Genomic DNA, 16,762 nt, shown 5'->3' with positions numbered 1-16,762 from the left:
CAGTTTATGGCACCTTATCTTGAATAAATTAAATATCACCTATATTTCATGTGGCAGTGTAAGATACTTACAAAATGGAAAGGCTCTGACAATGTGTGAGATTAGAGACAGTAGCCATTTAACCAAGTAGAAAAAAAAAATTGCTGCATGAGAGGCAGCTGGGCAATATTTAGTTGAAACAGTCATGTGTAAGCTCCACTGTGGCACATTCTAATCCTTTCATATGGATTCTCTCCAACTTAGAATTGTTCATTGAGTGTGACAGACTGGGGGTTTAAAACTAATCCATAAATTAGTCCATGGTCTCAAACACAACGGGTGCCATAAATGAAAATGAAAATCCTAGAACAAAATTAAATTCACAACCTTAAATACTTTCTCTTCTCCAATTGCTCTGTAGTCCTCCTGCGTTACAATGCACAGATTCCCTGCAAGACTGCATTTTGGGGTGTGTGTGTAAGTTGGGTATACGTTAAAAAATACACAGGGTAATAACCCAGAGAACCCAATCTGCTCAAAAGCAGAGCTTAATTGTAAAGAATTTAAATTTTCCCATTTTGATTGTCATAAGCTTAAATGAAAGCATACTAAGCAGTCCAGACATATTTAATACACTTTCCCCCAGTTTATTTTCTTAACTAAAGTCAATAAGGAGCCAATGGGTTTTCTTAATTGAATTCCCCTTCAGTTTGTGTTACGGGGCTGCTTTAAATCTAGACACTAGGGCAGGCAAAGAATTCCCCTGACAATTTTATTTTCATAGTTGTGTTCTGCTGGCCAATATATATTAAATATATGGTTTTTTAAAAAATTCTTTTCTTTATTTATTTCTGACTTATTTGAAATCTATTGAAAGCAAAAATGCGTGCTGGAAAATTAAACTTCGAAATTTATTTTCTACCGGATTCCTGGTCAATTTTCTTTCCAACTATATTAGGCTTTAATTAAACTCCCATTTCTGAGGGCCGGGAGAAAGGGGACAGGAACACACTGGAAGCTACAAAGGTCCAGATAGGAGAGTCACGATGAAACTCTCTTCCTTCTTAAAGTCACCCTCCGCTCCTTCCATAGAACAGCTGGATGGGGAGTGGACTGGTTTTTTTGTTAAGCAATTTCAAGTTTTGTTCAGAATCGTTCACTACTGCTGCTATGCCCCTGAGATCTTTTCATTTGCAAACCAGACGATCTGAAAATCATAGGATCTTGTACAGTGGTTTCCTCTCACAAGGAAACAACTCCTCTGCCCTGGTGTGGGTGACGGCTGGGCAGGAGGGGCAGAGAGGGGGAAGGCACAGGTGAGGAGAGGGACGGAAGGGGCACTGCAAGGGAGGTGACGGTGCAGAGGGAAGGGGCTCTAGAAATAGTCACTTCTAGTCTTCTCTGCTCACGTGCTGGAGGGCTGGTTCCTTCTAAGTCCTACCTTTCTAACCAAGATGGATCCAACCATCACTTTCTAAGCCTGAGAAACCCATGTGTTTGAGGCTAGTTTTCTGCACTGTGGATAAATAATCTCTTGGATTATTTTTAAACAAGGAACATGAAAGTATGGAAATGATGATAGAAGCATTCGAAAAATAACCCTCAGTTCCTATCTCTCAGGCCTTTTTTTTTTAAAAGGCAGAATCAGGTGACCTTCATCAGTAGAGTATTCTAACTCGTTTGATTCCCTCCTAAATCAGTGTGTGTCAAAAACTGGCTGGCTGGGGCGCCTGGGTGGCTCAGCAGGTTAAGCATTCAACTTCGGCTCAGGTTGTAATCTCGTAGTTCATGGGTTCAAGCCCCATGTTGGGCTCTTTGCTGACAGCTCTGATTCTGTGTCTCCCTCTTTCTCTGGCTCTCTCTCTCTCTCTCTCTCTCTCTCTCAAAAATAAATAAACATTAAAAAAATTAAAAGACAAAATTGGCTGGCTATGATGCTATTTGAATATAGGCTTATACTTGCCAGCAAAATAAAAATCTACACACTGGAGACAGTATGAAAAAAAAATGGCCACGCAATTTTGGGCAAAAACTTGACAAGATGGCTCATTACAAAGATGTCTCCTTCATATTTGGTAGCACCTAATAAGATTCTTATTTGGGCACCTGGATGGCTGAGTTGGTTACGCATCCGACTTCGGCTCAGGTCATGATCTCATGGCTCATGAGCTCGAGCTCCGCTTTGGGCTCTGGGCTGACAGCAGGCCTGGATCCTGCTTCGGATTCTGTCTCCCCCTCTCTCTCTGTCCCTCCCCCACTCTTGCTCTGTCTCTCTCTCTCTCAAAAATAAATAAGCATTAAAAAAAAAAAAAGATTCTTGTTACCACGCACCCTGGCCTATCAGTAACACTCAATACGCATTCAATAAATGAGGAGTGACAAACAGTCTTAATGGAGTAGATGCCAACTCTAGAAAAAAGGTAAGTTAGTAAACATTCTAGAATGAAAAGTGTGTATTTCCTAGCAATGGTGGTGTGATACGTGCCTGGGACACAAATACACACAATGTACACACACACACTGAACACAGATGCTTGAAGTAAAGTTGGGCCTTGGTGCTTAATTTCTAAAATGCCACCCTATCTTATCCACATTCTACCCAGTCCCTGATGGCAGACGGAACTAATTGTCCTGTGATGCCCTCCTTGCTCCTCTGCCCATGCCACCGAGTCAGCCCTTACTGCACAGTACCTCCTGTAATTGACTTCTAGTGTGTACAACCTATTCCCAGTGCCATATTTTAAGGGGTTCAAGGAATTTTCTGTCTCCACAGGCACTAGCATGAAGCTGTCCACATTACGGGGGCTTGGTATTTGATGAATGAATGCCTAAAAGCAGCTAAGCATATACCCCTCGCACCACGCAAATATCACAGAGTGATATATATAACCCACATACCCCTAGCACAGAGTAGGAATCATTAAACCAAGACCCTGGAGAACAGCAGCGTTACATGAAGCAAGGCTCTCGACCGTAATTCTGTCTTAAGCACAGGTGTACTTCTTTTCTTTGTATGTAAGACGTGGAAAACATGTGCTATGGTGTTGGACTTCCCTCGCTTGGCATACTCTGTGAACTATGGCTGCACTCTCCTTATCGTGACTGGATACACTTTACGCACACAATGGCTGACGACATTAGACTATGAAAGCCAAAATAACGTGAGCCTGGGGTTGGGACCCACTTTCTCCAAGGTATACTGGGTTTTGAGTGCTTAGACACCCGTAAGAAAAACCTTGCTGTTTTCTTTCCCAAGAAACACAAAACACTTCATTGGATACATACTTTTAAAAAGAGAAATACTCATTTAGAGATGACCTATTTCATGCCTGTGAAAGGATTTCTAAATGTGTTTCAGGATTTGGCCCTATAGCTATTCATCTCTTATTCTAAAGTGATTTTAGTGTTTTAATTTATGACAGTCACATGTGTAGTATGACCTGCATGTTGAACTCCCCCTGGGCCTGAATTTCCTACTTAAGCTGCTAAGGGTGTTTAAAACAGTGCTGAGTGCGGTCTAAGGTACATTCCTCGTTAAGCAACTAACTCCGGATGCAACTGGGCAGAGACAGTACAACATCCACATTATCTTGGGAGGGAAACACAAAATATTTTCCTAAGTTGACTATAGGGAAAAGTTGGATCCAACTGTTGGACAGGAGCAAAATCTGTCACCCCAGGAATAGGTAATTCTACGTACATCTCATACGCAAAGTCAACTAACTTCAAAGAAAATTCAAAACAAAGTAAAATAAAACAAACCACCCCCCCCCTCAGCCCCCCAGGAGGGTGGTAGGTTTTTCTTTGATTTTAATTTAGGAGGAAAATCTGCATGAAGGACTCTGACCCTGGATAATGGTCTGGCTGTCTCTGTATTTTAACAGAGGACTCCAGGGACAATTTAGATTCTGCAGTTTGCTCTTCAATATTACAACATATATCTTCATGAATTAAACTACGTGGACAACTTGGCATGATATTAAAAAAAAAGGAAATGAAAAAAAAAGGAAGTGGGGGCTTACCAATAGCAATAGTTGAAACAGAAGTATATGGTCGGAATGTCAATGTGCATGGGATGGAAGAGACAGAGAAGAAACTCAGGGCAAACCACAATGAGACTCTGGATGGCTCCCATTTCAGTTGGGTCCCTCTAATGGTTTTTTATTTACAAAGGGATTCTAATGATACTAAAGGCCTAATAGTTGTAAGGCTGCAACAAGGTCAATGTGGCAAGTTGACATCAAATATTCCTTTCAGGACTCTAGAGCCTTCAAAAAGTCCTCCCGAGAGAAAGCTACCGCTAGATGTGAGCCTTCACACAAAGGTCAGGAGACCGACTCCACACAGAATGCACGGGACAGAGACGCCCAGCTCTTCCCCCTCCACCACCCCGCCGGGTCTAGGACTCTAGGTGGCACCAGCACATCGGATTGGGCTCACAATTTCTTGCTTTCAAGGGTCCCCAGGATGAAGCTTTAATGTGCTTTTGAGGGAGTCGGGCGACTGGGGGACTCAGTGGCAGTCTGCCTCCCTGACAAGGGGAGCAATTCGATATCCTGCTTATGAAAGGTACAAAGTAACACAGGAACACTTCCTTTCAGAGAAATCAGAAATCAACTATGCCCTTCGAGTTTAAAAATATTCTTCTATTGCATTCGTACATTTTCTTGTAATGAAACTCTGACCTGGGCAATGGGTTTCAGTTATTGCATCTGAGTGGGAGGAAAGAAATGGATGGCTATGGGCTGCCTCTTTCTCTTTCTTTCTTTCTTTCTTTCTTTCTTTCTTTCTTTCTTTCTTTCTTTCTTCTCTCTCTCTCTCTCTTCTTTCTCTCTCTCTCTTTCTCTCTCTCTCTCTCTCTCTCTTTCTTTCTTTCTTTCAAGCTCAGGCTTTATGTACGTTCCTGTCACTGGATTTAGCTGTTGCAGCTTTTAAGGCTAATGGGGGCTGTAATGCAGCAAACAGTGCAAGAGAGAAGAGTGCAAATTAATTTAGCTATCCATTTGTCAAGATCCAGTCTGGAAGATTTTTTAGGAACCAATCTTAATCTCAGGGATAGCCTGGACCTTTAAAATGGGACACACAATCATTCAGCTCCATAACCTTTAGTCTGTTTGAAGTAAGGAGCAAATGTTAAATTCCACAAGTGTACTTTCTGGGCAAGATAAATATATGTAACACTGCTTGTTAAGACGCAGGAAGCCCATACGATCACATCCGTTAAGGCAACGGATTCTACAATGCTGTATGAGTGGCAATTTTACTTTATTCTTGGGTATGCCAGCAAGAATCTGGGTGCTCATTACCACAGATGCCTTTTGTGTGCAGAGAGGGTTCAAGCGCTAACGTTGAAAGGCTAAGGCACATCTACGAGATCATCATGCATCACGGGGAGACCCGAGGCCGGGAGCAGAGAGAGACAGAAGCAAAGACAAGCCCGTATGTAAAGGCAATTTCTATATGGACAGAAATGCAGCGTTGTTTGTTTTTAAAATTTCCTCTTAACCAGAGTCTCTGTGGTTGGAACAGTGATCACAGAGAGTTGCAGCTGTTGAAGGACACAAGATTAGCTTTACTCTGGGGTGAAAAATTAAAGCTGTGAGTGGGGGGGGGGGAGTAGTTCAGGGGTGCTAAGAAAGGTCTTAAAAAACAAAACAAAAACCCAAACCAGCCTAAGCTAGCGAGAGGCTAGCCACAAATGAAAAGCATTGTTCCATGTAATGGAGAAATGGGGTATTTCTATAGAGTGAGTAAGACCTCCACTGCCTTGCAATACAGACCTGGCTAGCCACCTAGACGGAACCTTCTACAACAACGAGAGGTAATAAGGGCTGACTGATCCCTGGGCCCCTTCTGCAAAGATGAACAGACTAGTTGCAAAGGACAGTGGTGGGTGGAGGTGTAATTCACACGGACATCCAAAGGGCCGTTCACGGGAAATTTCAAGGAAACCTGCCGTTAAGAGCTCCGGCCCAATTCAGTTTACAACCTGGATAAGGGGCAAGAGATCACGAAAGGTAAAAACCTAGCTCCTGGGAAGTTGATAGCCTGGCTGACCTGGAACCAGTTAGGCGGGAGCAGCTTTGCTGTGTTTAGGAATGAGACAGAAAGTGGGAGGAGTCTATGCGCCATGGGACCAAGCGGCAGAAAGAAGGACGTGGAAGAAGGGAAACAAATAGACACTGAAGGGAATTTAGGAAGCAGCCTGGGTGGAGCGGAGTTTAGAGTGAGACACAAAAACCAATTGATGGATTTTCAGAAGATTTTAAGTGAAGTGCAGGCACTGATGTTTCCATAATTAACCTTCAGAAAAACCCTCGCTAGTGGCTTTTTTTAAAAGGTTCTCTTTGTCCCACTGTGAAGGTTAGAGAAAGTGAAGAAAATGAGATCAGGTGATCTATCGTCCTACTTCATGAACCTCCTCTTCCACGGAACACTCTGGATTTTTGTCACGCCTGTCTCACCGACTCCCACGAAAACCAAACACATCTCCAGAAAGTCAGTGTCAAGGATGGCTGCCCGATCTCGGGTGGTAAAGAGGGCCTACACACGGAGAACGATGACTTCAACATTCAGTGGTTTAGAAGAAGTCCTGTGATACGACTGTATCCTGGGGCATGTGGCTCAGAGACCTGGCAGTGTCTGCGGATAATGGAATGAAGCGGGAAAGCGGTCTTCTAAAGAGGTTATTATTATCATTTTTTTCCTCGCAGAATAACTACTTTTATGTGTTCTGGAGGAGGTACCTGTAAACAGTGGTTCGGGGAGTCCTTACCTAAGGAAATCCTACACATCTAATAGACGCGATGCAGCCATGACCTTTCCCCGCGTAGCAGGTGGGAGAAGCATCAAGGCTCCCAGACGAGCCCCCTCAAGCAGGAGGAGAGCCGCTGGGTATCAGACAGGGATGCATCGCATACCCTCTCCCTTGGTGGTCGGCAGACACAGGAGACAGTGAAACTCATTTTGGAGAGTTTCAGACAGTCCACCAAGATAAAGCCACAGAGTTACGGCAGCTGTGGCCGCCTCTTCCGCCCCTCCAACAGTTAACGGAGGGCAGCAAGGGGTACGTGGGTGCCCGGCACGGAGAAGTCAGTGACTCCCCTCTGACCTCTTGACCCAGGCAACACAAACAGGTAGTAACACTGTCAGCAGATACTCTCTGGGGCAGGAAGGAGGGCGATGCCTTTAGGAACACAGCCCGCAGGGGCATGTTAAAGGGTGTGTATTTTCTTTCGTACGAACGAACGATGGAATGAAGACAAGGAGAAGATCCAAAGCCAGAATACTTACCATTTCATCAACCGTGGCTACGCCTAAGCTACCGGCATGTTCTCTAATAGCCAGGCTGCTATGTTCCCTAGCGTTTTGCTTTGAACAGGGATGCTGGAAAAGAGAATCCTCTTAGGCACGAGCTGCAAAATATCTCATCTACTGTTAAAGGCCTGGATGTTGAAGATTTTCTGAGGTCCTTAGGAGTCAACGTAAGAATAAAGTATCTAACGCCTCTGAAGTCCCCAAATAAAGGAACGGTTAAATTCCAAGGATTCAAAGGGAACTGTTAGCCTTCTTTGCATACATACCAGAAAGACAATATACATTCAGGACATTTTCAGTGGTAATGAAGGTACCGTACCTGTGATGATGGTAAGGATGGTGGTGGTGGTGGTGGTGGTGGTGGTGGTGGTGGTGGGAGGGATAGTTGTGGGGGGATCTGGATAAAAAAAAAAAAGGAAAATCAAACCCACAGTGCTGAACACAACAATGATCAGTAATGACAAAACGAAGGCATGAGGACACGGAGATGTTTGTCTGATGACTTCCCCCTCTGCAGCCACAAGCCTCCCTTCCCCGCCTTCCCCCAAAGAGTTGTGTCCTGTGATCCTAACCCAAAACCTTAAATGGAAAAACTGAGACAAGAAGAAAAGAGATTTGCATTAATGAAGTGAACTAGGGATGAGGAGATGTGAAGGAGAGAAGGGAGGAGAAATCAAACCAGGACACCCCCACCCCAGTCTGATTTCAAAGGTGAGGTTAAGCCAGCCCCGCCCCCGAGAGGGTACAGCGACCGTCATTTCGTGTTATGCTTTCGCAGATGGGAGAAAGGAGGAGGGGTGGAGCCCTTCTAAAGGGCTCCCGTCGGCCAAGGATGAGCCCGTTCCCGCTCCCCTGCTCTCCATGACGGCTAACTTCATTATTCCCCATCAATGCATCCCAGCAGGAAGGAAAACTACTTCTACACACTTGTAATAAATACAAAGAAGACAGAATGTCACCGCTAAATATCAAGTTCCAGGCATGTGAGGTTTTACCGAGATTTTATTTTTTAAAAGTCAATAAATTTTACAACTTATAAATATTAATACGTTAGTTGCCTTCGCTCCCGTTGAAAGCCTGACCTAAAGCGGAAGGTGGCGATAAAACCAGAAGACCGTCTCCCATCTTGTAAACAAGGGAACGAGGTATAAACGAGGCTTGACCCTCAAAGCCAGGAATCCCATAGGGAATCCTCCGTCAGATGTTTGCTACACTGTATATTCTTGTATCAGCTCAAAAATTATTTGGGGGACAGGGGAAGGGCAAATATGAAAGAGAAAAAAGAAAATCCTAAGCACAAATGATCAAACTGAATGTGTTAAATTGTCAGCAAGACTTTGAACTAAGCAATCATTCTGCTATAATAGCGCATAAGACGATTTGAAGGCTTTTGATTTTAAATTTTATCTAAAGCACGTCAACTTTTTCTCCCTGACACATCTGGTGTCCTTTTATCTCCAAGTGAGCTCTCAGATTGTCTAATTAATACATCAAAACTTTAATTATATACTGCACCTTTATTGGCTTTGCTACAACTTCCTGAAAGTTTGTGAAAACACTATCTTGGTGCCGGGTTGTAAGGTCTGCTTAAAATGATTCCTACTACTGATCAATAATCTGGGGTTTTAATTTTCCTCGTCAACTTCTCTCACGCACACGCAACGTATGAATGTGTTAGGGAGGGCTCAGCAGCAAAGTGTTCTGTTCTATGGGAGACTTTGCTCACTGAAGGTGGGGACACGGGCAGTGTAAAAGCAGCCTCACCCACGAGTCCAAAAAGGAATTCATTAAAAAATAAATAATACCAAATCTCATCCTCCTCCAAGAAGCAGGCTGATGATTAAATCAGTGGTTTCAGACTACCCTTGTAGACAAACAGGCAGAATGTCGTCTTGCTCCTTGGACACTTTCTTATGGAGGCCCCAGGTAAGGAAGCATTCTGTGACCTAGCAGATCATTTGGACGCACCCACCCCTTGCTGTAGGCACTGGGACAGATACAGGTGAGCGAGGTGCGCTGGCCCCCAAGCCGAGCTCTGAAGACATCCTGTGCCTTCTCCTACCCACCTCAACTGTACCCAGGGACGTGCCTGCTGCCCAGCATGGGGGCAGCTAATGTGCTTCTTCTGTTCTGGTTCAATTACAGTACTTATCACCTGAAAAGGAACATCTGTACCCGAGAGACTTCCCCTGATACACTCTAATGCTATTTCTGTACCTACCTTTCCAAGTATTGGCACAGAACGTGTGATATCCACAATGCAATCAAAGGGGACCCGGAGGCCCGGTTTTGAAATATGATTTTGAAAATATGATTACGAACGAGGGGTGGGCCAGACTAACAAGGGCAGAGACTTCAGAAAAAAGGTCACGGGTCCCTTTCATTTTGTGAAAATCACACACTTCCAATTATTTTCATCACTACTGGGGTAACTGTTGTCCTTCACATCTGGCTCAAGTGACCTGTTAACGGCGAGAACCTCATTGCTCAGATCGCTTCTAGCAATTAAGAGCAACGAGAGGCCACTATTTAAGAAAATACCGAGTTGGAGCTAATGAGCTGTGTTTGACACATCGAGGCTAAAAGAACCAAACCAAATGGGACTCAGGCACTAACCAGCTAGATTCTCCAAGTATAGAAGCTACTTCCAGAGAATTAAACATTTTAAAGGCACGTTAATGCTTAGTTCATAAGGTACTTTGAGAATTACCCTGGTAGTACGAGAAATCACCTTTGAAAAGAAGAGCTCCTCGCAATCTTCCCAAATTGCTAGAACATTTTATTAATAGACTAGCAACACCTCAGGTTGGTAGTCTAGCCCGCCATGCCGAGCAGTGCTACTAGCTTAGACTGAGGGACGCAGGTAGCATAACGTGCCGGGGAGGGGTGTGTGTGTGTGTGTGTGTGTGCGCGCTCACCTAAACAGGTAGGTCGCTATGTTTCCTGGCTTTCAGTAACGCACTCTAGCCCAGAGAGTAAATTCTCAAAAACAGTCTTATGTTGGAGGGGGGCATTCTACTGGGAAGCAGTGAGAATGAGAGGAACTACAAAGAAAGACACAAATGTCCCTGAAGACTTGGCAGTCGAAGTATCGTGGCTCTGAAACATAGTTAGCAACCCTGGGAACTTGGGCAGCTTATGTGATCTTTCTAAGCTTCATCTGCCATCTGTAAAATAGGATGAGGATCTTGCTACCTCCTGACGTTACTGTGGAGATTAGAGGTGGTCATGCACGTGAAACGGTGGGACAAAGTGGGTGCTCGACAAATGCCAGCCAGAAGCTGGTATCCAAAATTATTCAACTATATCTGCGGTCCATGAAGTCCACAAAATGTTCCTTATCTTGAGATGTGGGAACAGCAGGTACATTAAATCAGAATTGCTTTTCCAAATAACTTAGACTTCTGAGTCCAGGAAGCAAACCATAGACCAGTGGGAAATTTGCCACTGGTTTTGCTCACTGTAAACCTGGGAGTGGCATCGGAGGGGACTTGCAGGAGGCTCAAACCCTCACGCAGAGAGAGCAGAAGGGGTGCGGAAGCAGAAGAGACGCATATGCCTCCCACTCCCCTTTTGCACGAACAGACTCTGAACAGTCTGAGGACCAAGGTGGCTCCGTGGAACGTCAACTGAGAATAGGGCATGTGGCACCCCCTCGCACCTAAAGGAACAGCCATCCCCTCTCCTCGGCTCTCTTAACCCCTGGATTAAGGGGTTGGATGGCAGGACTGACGCCATTACACGTGCGGACCACAGACAACACGGGTATAGTGCACAAAAGAAAAGAAATCTCAGAAGTCTACGAATAAGGTGAGTGGATGTGATCCTGTAATTCTGCATTATGTTGAAAGAGAAAAACAAACAAACAAACAAAACCTCAAGTACAGGTTAAGGATTAAATTGCCACATCCGTGTTGATGTGTTATAAAGCATGCTTCTATGCCTTCAAAAGGAGCGACTCCTACTTTCTTCGTAAGGAAGGTGGCCAGGTTCTGGGACATAAAGGTATACATATTCTGTGGGTATAGTTGTGTGCGTATAGGTGTAGATTCCCATATACTTACACTTGGATTATTTACCGTGCTAACATGGAGAAGGAAACATACACACATATCCATGGATTTATAAGATACTGAAAATTTCATGCCTATGGTCACTCATTCTGGGTCATGTCAGTTCATGACTATGCTTCCTGGCATAAAACCAACCAAGAGACTTCAACTGGCCAGAAGAAACTCAATTTGCCATCTTAAGACTAGAGGAATGCAGTGCATTCCTCAACTAAGTTGAGAATATTCAACGTACACAAAATGGACAGTAAGCTATAAATGTGAAAAAGTTTAAAATGCCTGACACATAGATGTTCAATGAATATTTGCTGGGTTAGAGAACGTAATTCATGATAATATGCTTTAATAATCCTGTAAAAAGATATTCAGAAAACAGACAAATTAAAAAAAAATGCATTCGTGTCTAAAGGAGTAGCTATTGGTGGTTTATGTAGCTACTTATATATATATTTTTTTCCCAAGTATTTACTGGCTTGTGACATCTTCCAGAATGTAATAGCTTCATGCTGAAGACAAGATACTTGTGTTCATCAAAGCAGGAGAAAGCCTAGCTGAGGTTTCACAGGGAAATACCACTGGGAATAAACTTTCTGAGCTAAATAGCCATTAATTGGCAAGGCTGAATTTTGCAGTCATTATTTCTAACATCATCTCCATTGCTTGTGCCTGAGGACACAGCTTTCCTACTCAGCATGACCAGGGACTGTGATCTAGCAGGAAAGCCCCGCGATTAGAGGGAGAGAAGAAAAGTCACTGCCCTCCCAGGTTGGAGACACTGGGCTCCACCTCAGGCCAGGCTTCTTTAAGTTCTTGAAGAAAACACACTGGCTTTCGGTTTTCAACTTGACCAAAAGCTCTGAGAGTGATTTGCAAGCAGCGGCTACATGTGAATGAGTCTCGTAGAAGGAGTGTTTTATCTTTGCACGTACCGTAAACATACAGCATATAATCCGAGTGAGCTTTCCCCACTATGTTGGAAGCTTCACAGCGGTATGTACCATTATCTGTTTTGTTTAGGTTATTGATGAACAGGTTGGGCCCGGACAGGACGGCGTGTTGAGGCATTTCGTCATCGACTCTAACCCAGGTCACCATCACAGGCCTGCAGAGGAGAGAGGAAGAAGACAGGTGGCTTTAACATCTCCCACCAAGATGTCTGCGTCGGCTTCTCACCCACGCATTGAATGAGTCACATGCAGGGTGACACGATTAGAGAGGGCCCTGCTGGACATATTTTCAGTTCACAGAATTACAGCTGTGAAGTCCTCCCCCCCAACAAAATCTGTTTGGAATATACTTTTTGGTCAACATTATCAGGTGTTGAAAAACCTTCAATAGGACCACGAGCTGGAGCCTCATTATTTCCGGTTCATCTTTAAAAATCAGCAAATAAACCATGTGCCCTATTTTTATGTCCTGCTGTGTGGTTTCACACCAATTCAGACAGGACAGAGCTCACCCGTTGTTAATCATCTCATTAATTAGGGGGAAAAATCAAATTCTTGGCTAGTGATATAACCATTAATCTGATGGTTACTAAATACCAAGACCCTTGCTTAGAAGCCAGTTGTGATCTTTAAATGGATTTGGAAGCATAAGAGACTCTTAAAAACTGAGAACAAACTGAGGGTTGATGGGGGGTGGGAGGGAGGGGAGGGTGGGTGATGGGCATTGAGGAGGGCACCTTTTGGGACGAGCACTGGGTGTTGTACGGAAACCAATTTGACAATAAACTTCATATATTGAAAAAAATAAAAAAATTTAAAAAAATGGATTTGGAGTTTTGCAAAAATAAATGGATTTTTTTTTTTTTTTTACATCTGAACACTGCTTTCTTTTGTCCTCTGCATTGGAAAAGCCACCTCTATTCATTCTAGAAGATGCAATCACTTCCTTTCTCCATTACCCTTGCTCATAACCTGCCTCCTTCAACCCAGTCCACCTTTTCTGTGTGTTCCTTGGCAAAATGCCTTGCTTTGCTGGCTCTCCAAGCCCCACACACTGTTACCCTCCCCCTCTGGGTGCACCGGCAGGCCCTGTGGCTCAAGGGTGAGGCTTCCGGGTCAGTCACTGAGGGGCACATCTCCACATGGGCTCCTTATGACACTTTTTCAGAGGCATGTTGTACCATGTTTGGGGGGCCTGGGTGGCTCAGTCGGTTAAGCATCCGACTCACTTCAGGTCATGATCTCATGGTACATGAGTTCGAGCCCCTGCATTGGGCTCTGTGCTCTCAGTGTGTTGCCTGCTGTGGATCCTCTGTCTTTCTTTCTCTGCACCTTCCCCACACACTCTCTCTCTCAAAAAAATAAATAAACATTAAAAAATAAGTAAATAAAGTATCACATTTGTGTCCATCAGGGAAAAGCAAATTTCACAAGATGCTCCAGAGCCAAAACTGCACACGCAGAGTATCTTTCAAACTCACTGACTCTACAACTCCCATTCTTCAAGACAGCTCCCTCAACCTCCTGTGAAATTGGGACCACAGGGAGGACTGTGCCTGAAACTTTCATTTTGTTTTTCTTTAAATTAAAAAAATAATAATGTTTATTTTTGAGAGAGAGCACGAGCAGGGGAGGGGCAGAGAAAGAGGGAGATACAGTATCAGAAGCAGGCTCCAGGCTCTGAGCTGTCAGCACAGAGCCTGACGCGGGGCTTGAACTCACAGACCGCGAGATCATGACCTCAGCCGAAGTCAGACGCTTAACCGACGAAGCCACCCAGGCGCCCCTGAAACTTTCATTTTAAAGGAAGGGCACTGGAGACACGAGAACAGAAGTACCTTCCTTTCGGTCCCTGCTGCTACCTCCACGAGCGGTGACATGACAAGACCCAAGCTTAATGATGAACCAACACTCAAGTTAGCCCTGTCAGGTAGCATTCCAATTTTCAAATGGGATGTGAAGTTACAATTTTTCTTTAATTACACATGGGCTTGTCATCACGGCCCAGTAAATTATTTAAAAATTAGCACTGCATATGTCCCCCCCCTTGCAGGCGATGGAAAATGGGTCTGCCCGGCCATCAGATCTAACGCCCTGCTGCTTGACAGCTGAAACAATCAGTGGGGGTAAGTGCTGAGAATATTCACAACATTTAATGGCAAGTTAAATTACCATTTTTATTGTATGCAATTTCTTGGGAAAATAAATAGGTAATATGCTGGAAGGGACAGCAGAGTAACGGGTGCTGGCTCATACGACCACACACTCATTCCGATTTGAGAAGAGGAACAGACAAATACCCTCTCTGGCATAAATGTCCTGAAGGAAACATGTAATTTACTGTCCCCATGGCACATTCAATTGAACGCAGTACCTTCTTCTGGGGGAAAAATACAGAAACAAAACATAGGCTAGCAAAGCCATCTCCGGTAAATGTGGTGAATGTGGCTGTATACAGTGGCAAGAGGCCTGTGAGAATTCTCTTTTTCTCCACCGGATTGTTTTGGAGGTAAGACAGGCCACGGACTAAGGCATAATCCAGTTTACAAAAAGAAAAATCTGAATCTTCTGCAGAGTTCAAAGGAGACGAAGACCACTCTGCCAAAGCTTAAAGTGTTTCAGAGCAAGTAACTTGGAAACAGCAGAGGAAAAGCGAAACAGAGCCAGGACCACCTCCTATTTCCTAAAGGTCATCTTTAAAACCCCGAAGGGTTAGTGGAGACAGACGCAGATTCTGATCCACAGAGAGGGAAGCACAAAACAGGGAGGGCTGAAGCGGGAAGAGGGCGGACAGCAGCCAACATCCCCCTGGTTCCCCTGTCCTCTTGTCATGGATCACTCCTTAACCATCACGGGGACACTGCTTTCCAGAGATCCTGGGGGAAGCTTTGGTGAGACGCTCAGAGCATGAGGACTGCGATCTTGATGTTGGTTAGCAAAACTCTGAGGGGGAAAAGAATCCTAGCACAGGGACGGCAGAGGGAGCTCAAAACAGAGTTTACTGTTGGGGACCACTCAGAGTTTGAGGGCTCCTAATCCCAACATTGACTTGTTCCAGCTCATGATTCCATGGATTGTTTTTTTCCCCTAAGAAACAGCTCAAAACAATCTTCACTCTCCTGGAAAGATGAGAGTCTCTCCTCTCCCCGGACGAAACTGAACGAGGTCTAAAGTGGCCCCACTGCATGGCTGTGATGAGCTACTGTGGTCCCTCTCATTCACTTGCATGCAGTTGGCAGGGAAGCAACTTCCTTGTACATTTCAGTCAAATAAGAGGGTTAGTACATTCTTTCTTTTACGCAATGGTGTGTAATATGTTCCTGGAGAAAAGTTCTGGGACAATTCCTTACCAACAAAAATATTCCCATGAGTCACTTTTATTTGAGAGAAGGAGAAGCAAAATTAAAGGTAGGGCAAATTCATTTTCCAACGGCTGGCCCTAATCACAGCGGCTTAATTTAAGTCTGAAAACCGTCTTTCCAGCAGCTTAGACATTAACACAGAAGGTAACAGATATATCATTAGATTGTGGGCATACTAAAAATTTATTAGGATTATTTTCTTGTGAGAGAAGATAGTTCTGGCAATCGTGTTGATGATAATAAAATAGAATTAGCTGAGATTTCAATCTTAGCTGGCATTTCATTTTTCTCCCAATCCTGACCATTAAGAACCAACCACAGATATTTATTCCCCCTTTCACTGAATATTCCTTATTTCATAAAACAAAACAAAACAAAACAAAACAAAAAAACCTTCCATCCTTTACAGCAGGAGACAGGTGACAGGCTGGTGAGTTGCAAATGCACATCTCCGTGTTGTGACATTTACTGCTCATGACCCTCTTGCCAACCTTGGCCTTCAGAACTTACTGGGGCTTCCCGATGGCTTCACATGTTAACTCGAGCGCATCCCCTTCCCGGGTTAGGCCTTGTAGAGGATAAGTCATCTGAATATGCACTTGAGGCTTATCTGTGTGACAACAACACAAAGTATAATGTTTAGCAAATGGTATCAGGCAAAAAATCAGACTTGCAAGCCGCCACAAACCCCACACCACCAGCACTCGCTCTCTCCCCATCCTCATGCCTTCACGAACATCCTCCTAATTAGTTAGTAATCCTGGCATTTGCTCAAATTAAATTGACTAATAACTCTAAGGAGTGAACCGTGAGTAGATAAGAGATTCATAAGCCAACCGCGCCACATCAAACGTTTCCTGTGAAATACATTTTGTTACATTGAAGTTTATCTCCAAACTCACTCAAGCTAAAGGAAACTCATTTGCCTTCATGCTGAGGTGAAGCCACAGATATTTGTGGTGCTCAGAATTGATACATTTTATCATATATCACATATTACTATGTGACAATATGTTGTGACAATGCATATTAATAAGTTTGCCTCTTCTATGCTTTTGATTTCAAATGGGAAAGGCAAAACTTCTGA

The 16,762-nt window shown here is 44.0% G+C and overlaps 1 protein-coding gene across 7 annotated transcripts in view; it reads right to left on the bottom strand.

The window, feature by feature from the left end:
• Nucleotides 1-16,762, bottom strand: part of CADM1 (cell adhesion molecule 1) — a 334,016-nt gene that overhangs the window by 27,795 nt on the left and 289,459 nt on the right. For 4 of the 7 annotated variants that reach the window (XM_025928377.2, XM_025928378.2, XM_086679063.1 and 1 more), the window contains exons 6-8: nt 16,186-16,285; nt 12,296-12,468; nt 7,616-7,693 (exon numbers count right to left, since the gene is read on the bottom strand). In XM_025928377.2, coding sequence (XP_025784162.2) covers nt 7,616-7,693; nt 12,296-12,468; nt 16,186-16,285 — 351 coding nt within the window. The remainder of the gene's footprint in view (nt 1-7,615; nt 7,694-12,295; nt 12,469-16,185; nt 16,286-16,762) is intronic. The other 3 variants (XM_086679062.1, XM_086679064.1, XM_025928379.2) reach the window with 1 other exon arrangement.

This window comes from Puma concolor, chromosome D1 (assembly GCF_028749965.1).
Source record: "Puma concolor isolate L17-30 chromosome D1, mPumCon1.1.hap2, whole genome shotgun sequence".
Lineage (NCBI taxonomy): Eukaryota > Metazoa > Chordata > Mammalia > Carnivora > Felidae > Puma > Puma concolor.
This window is presented reverse-complemented; position numbering and strand designations above follow the sequence as displayed.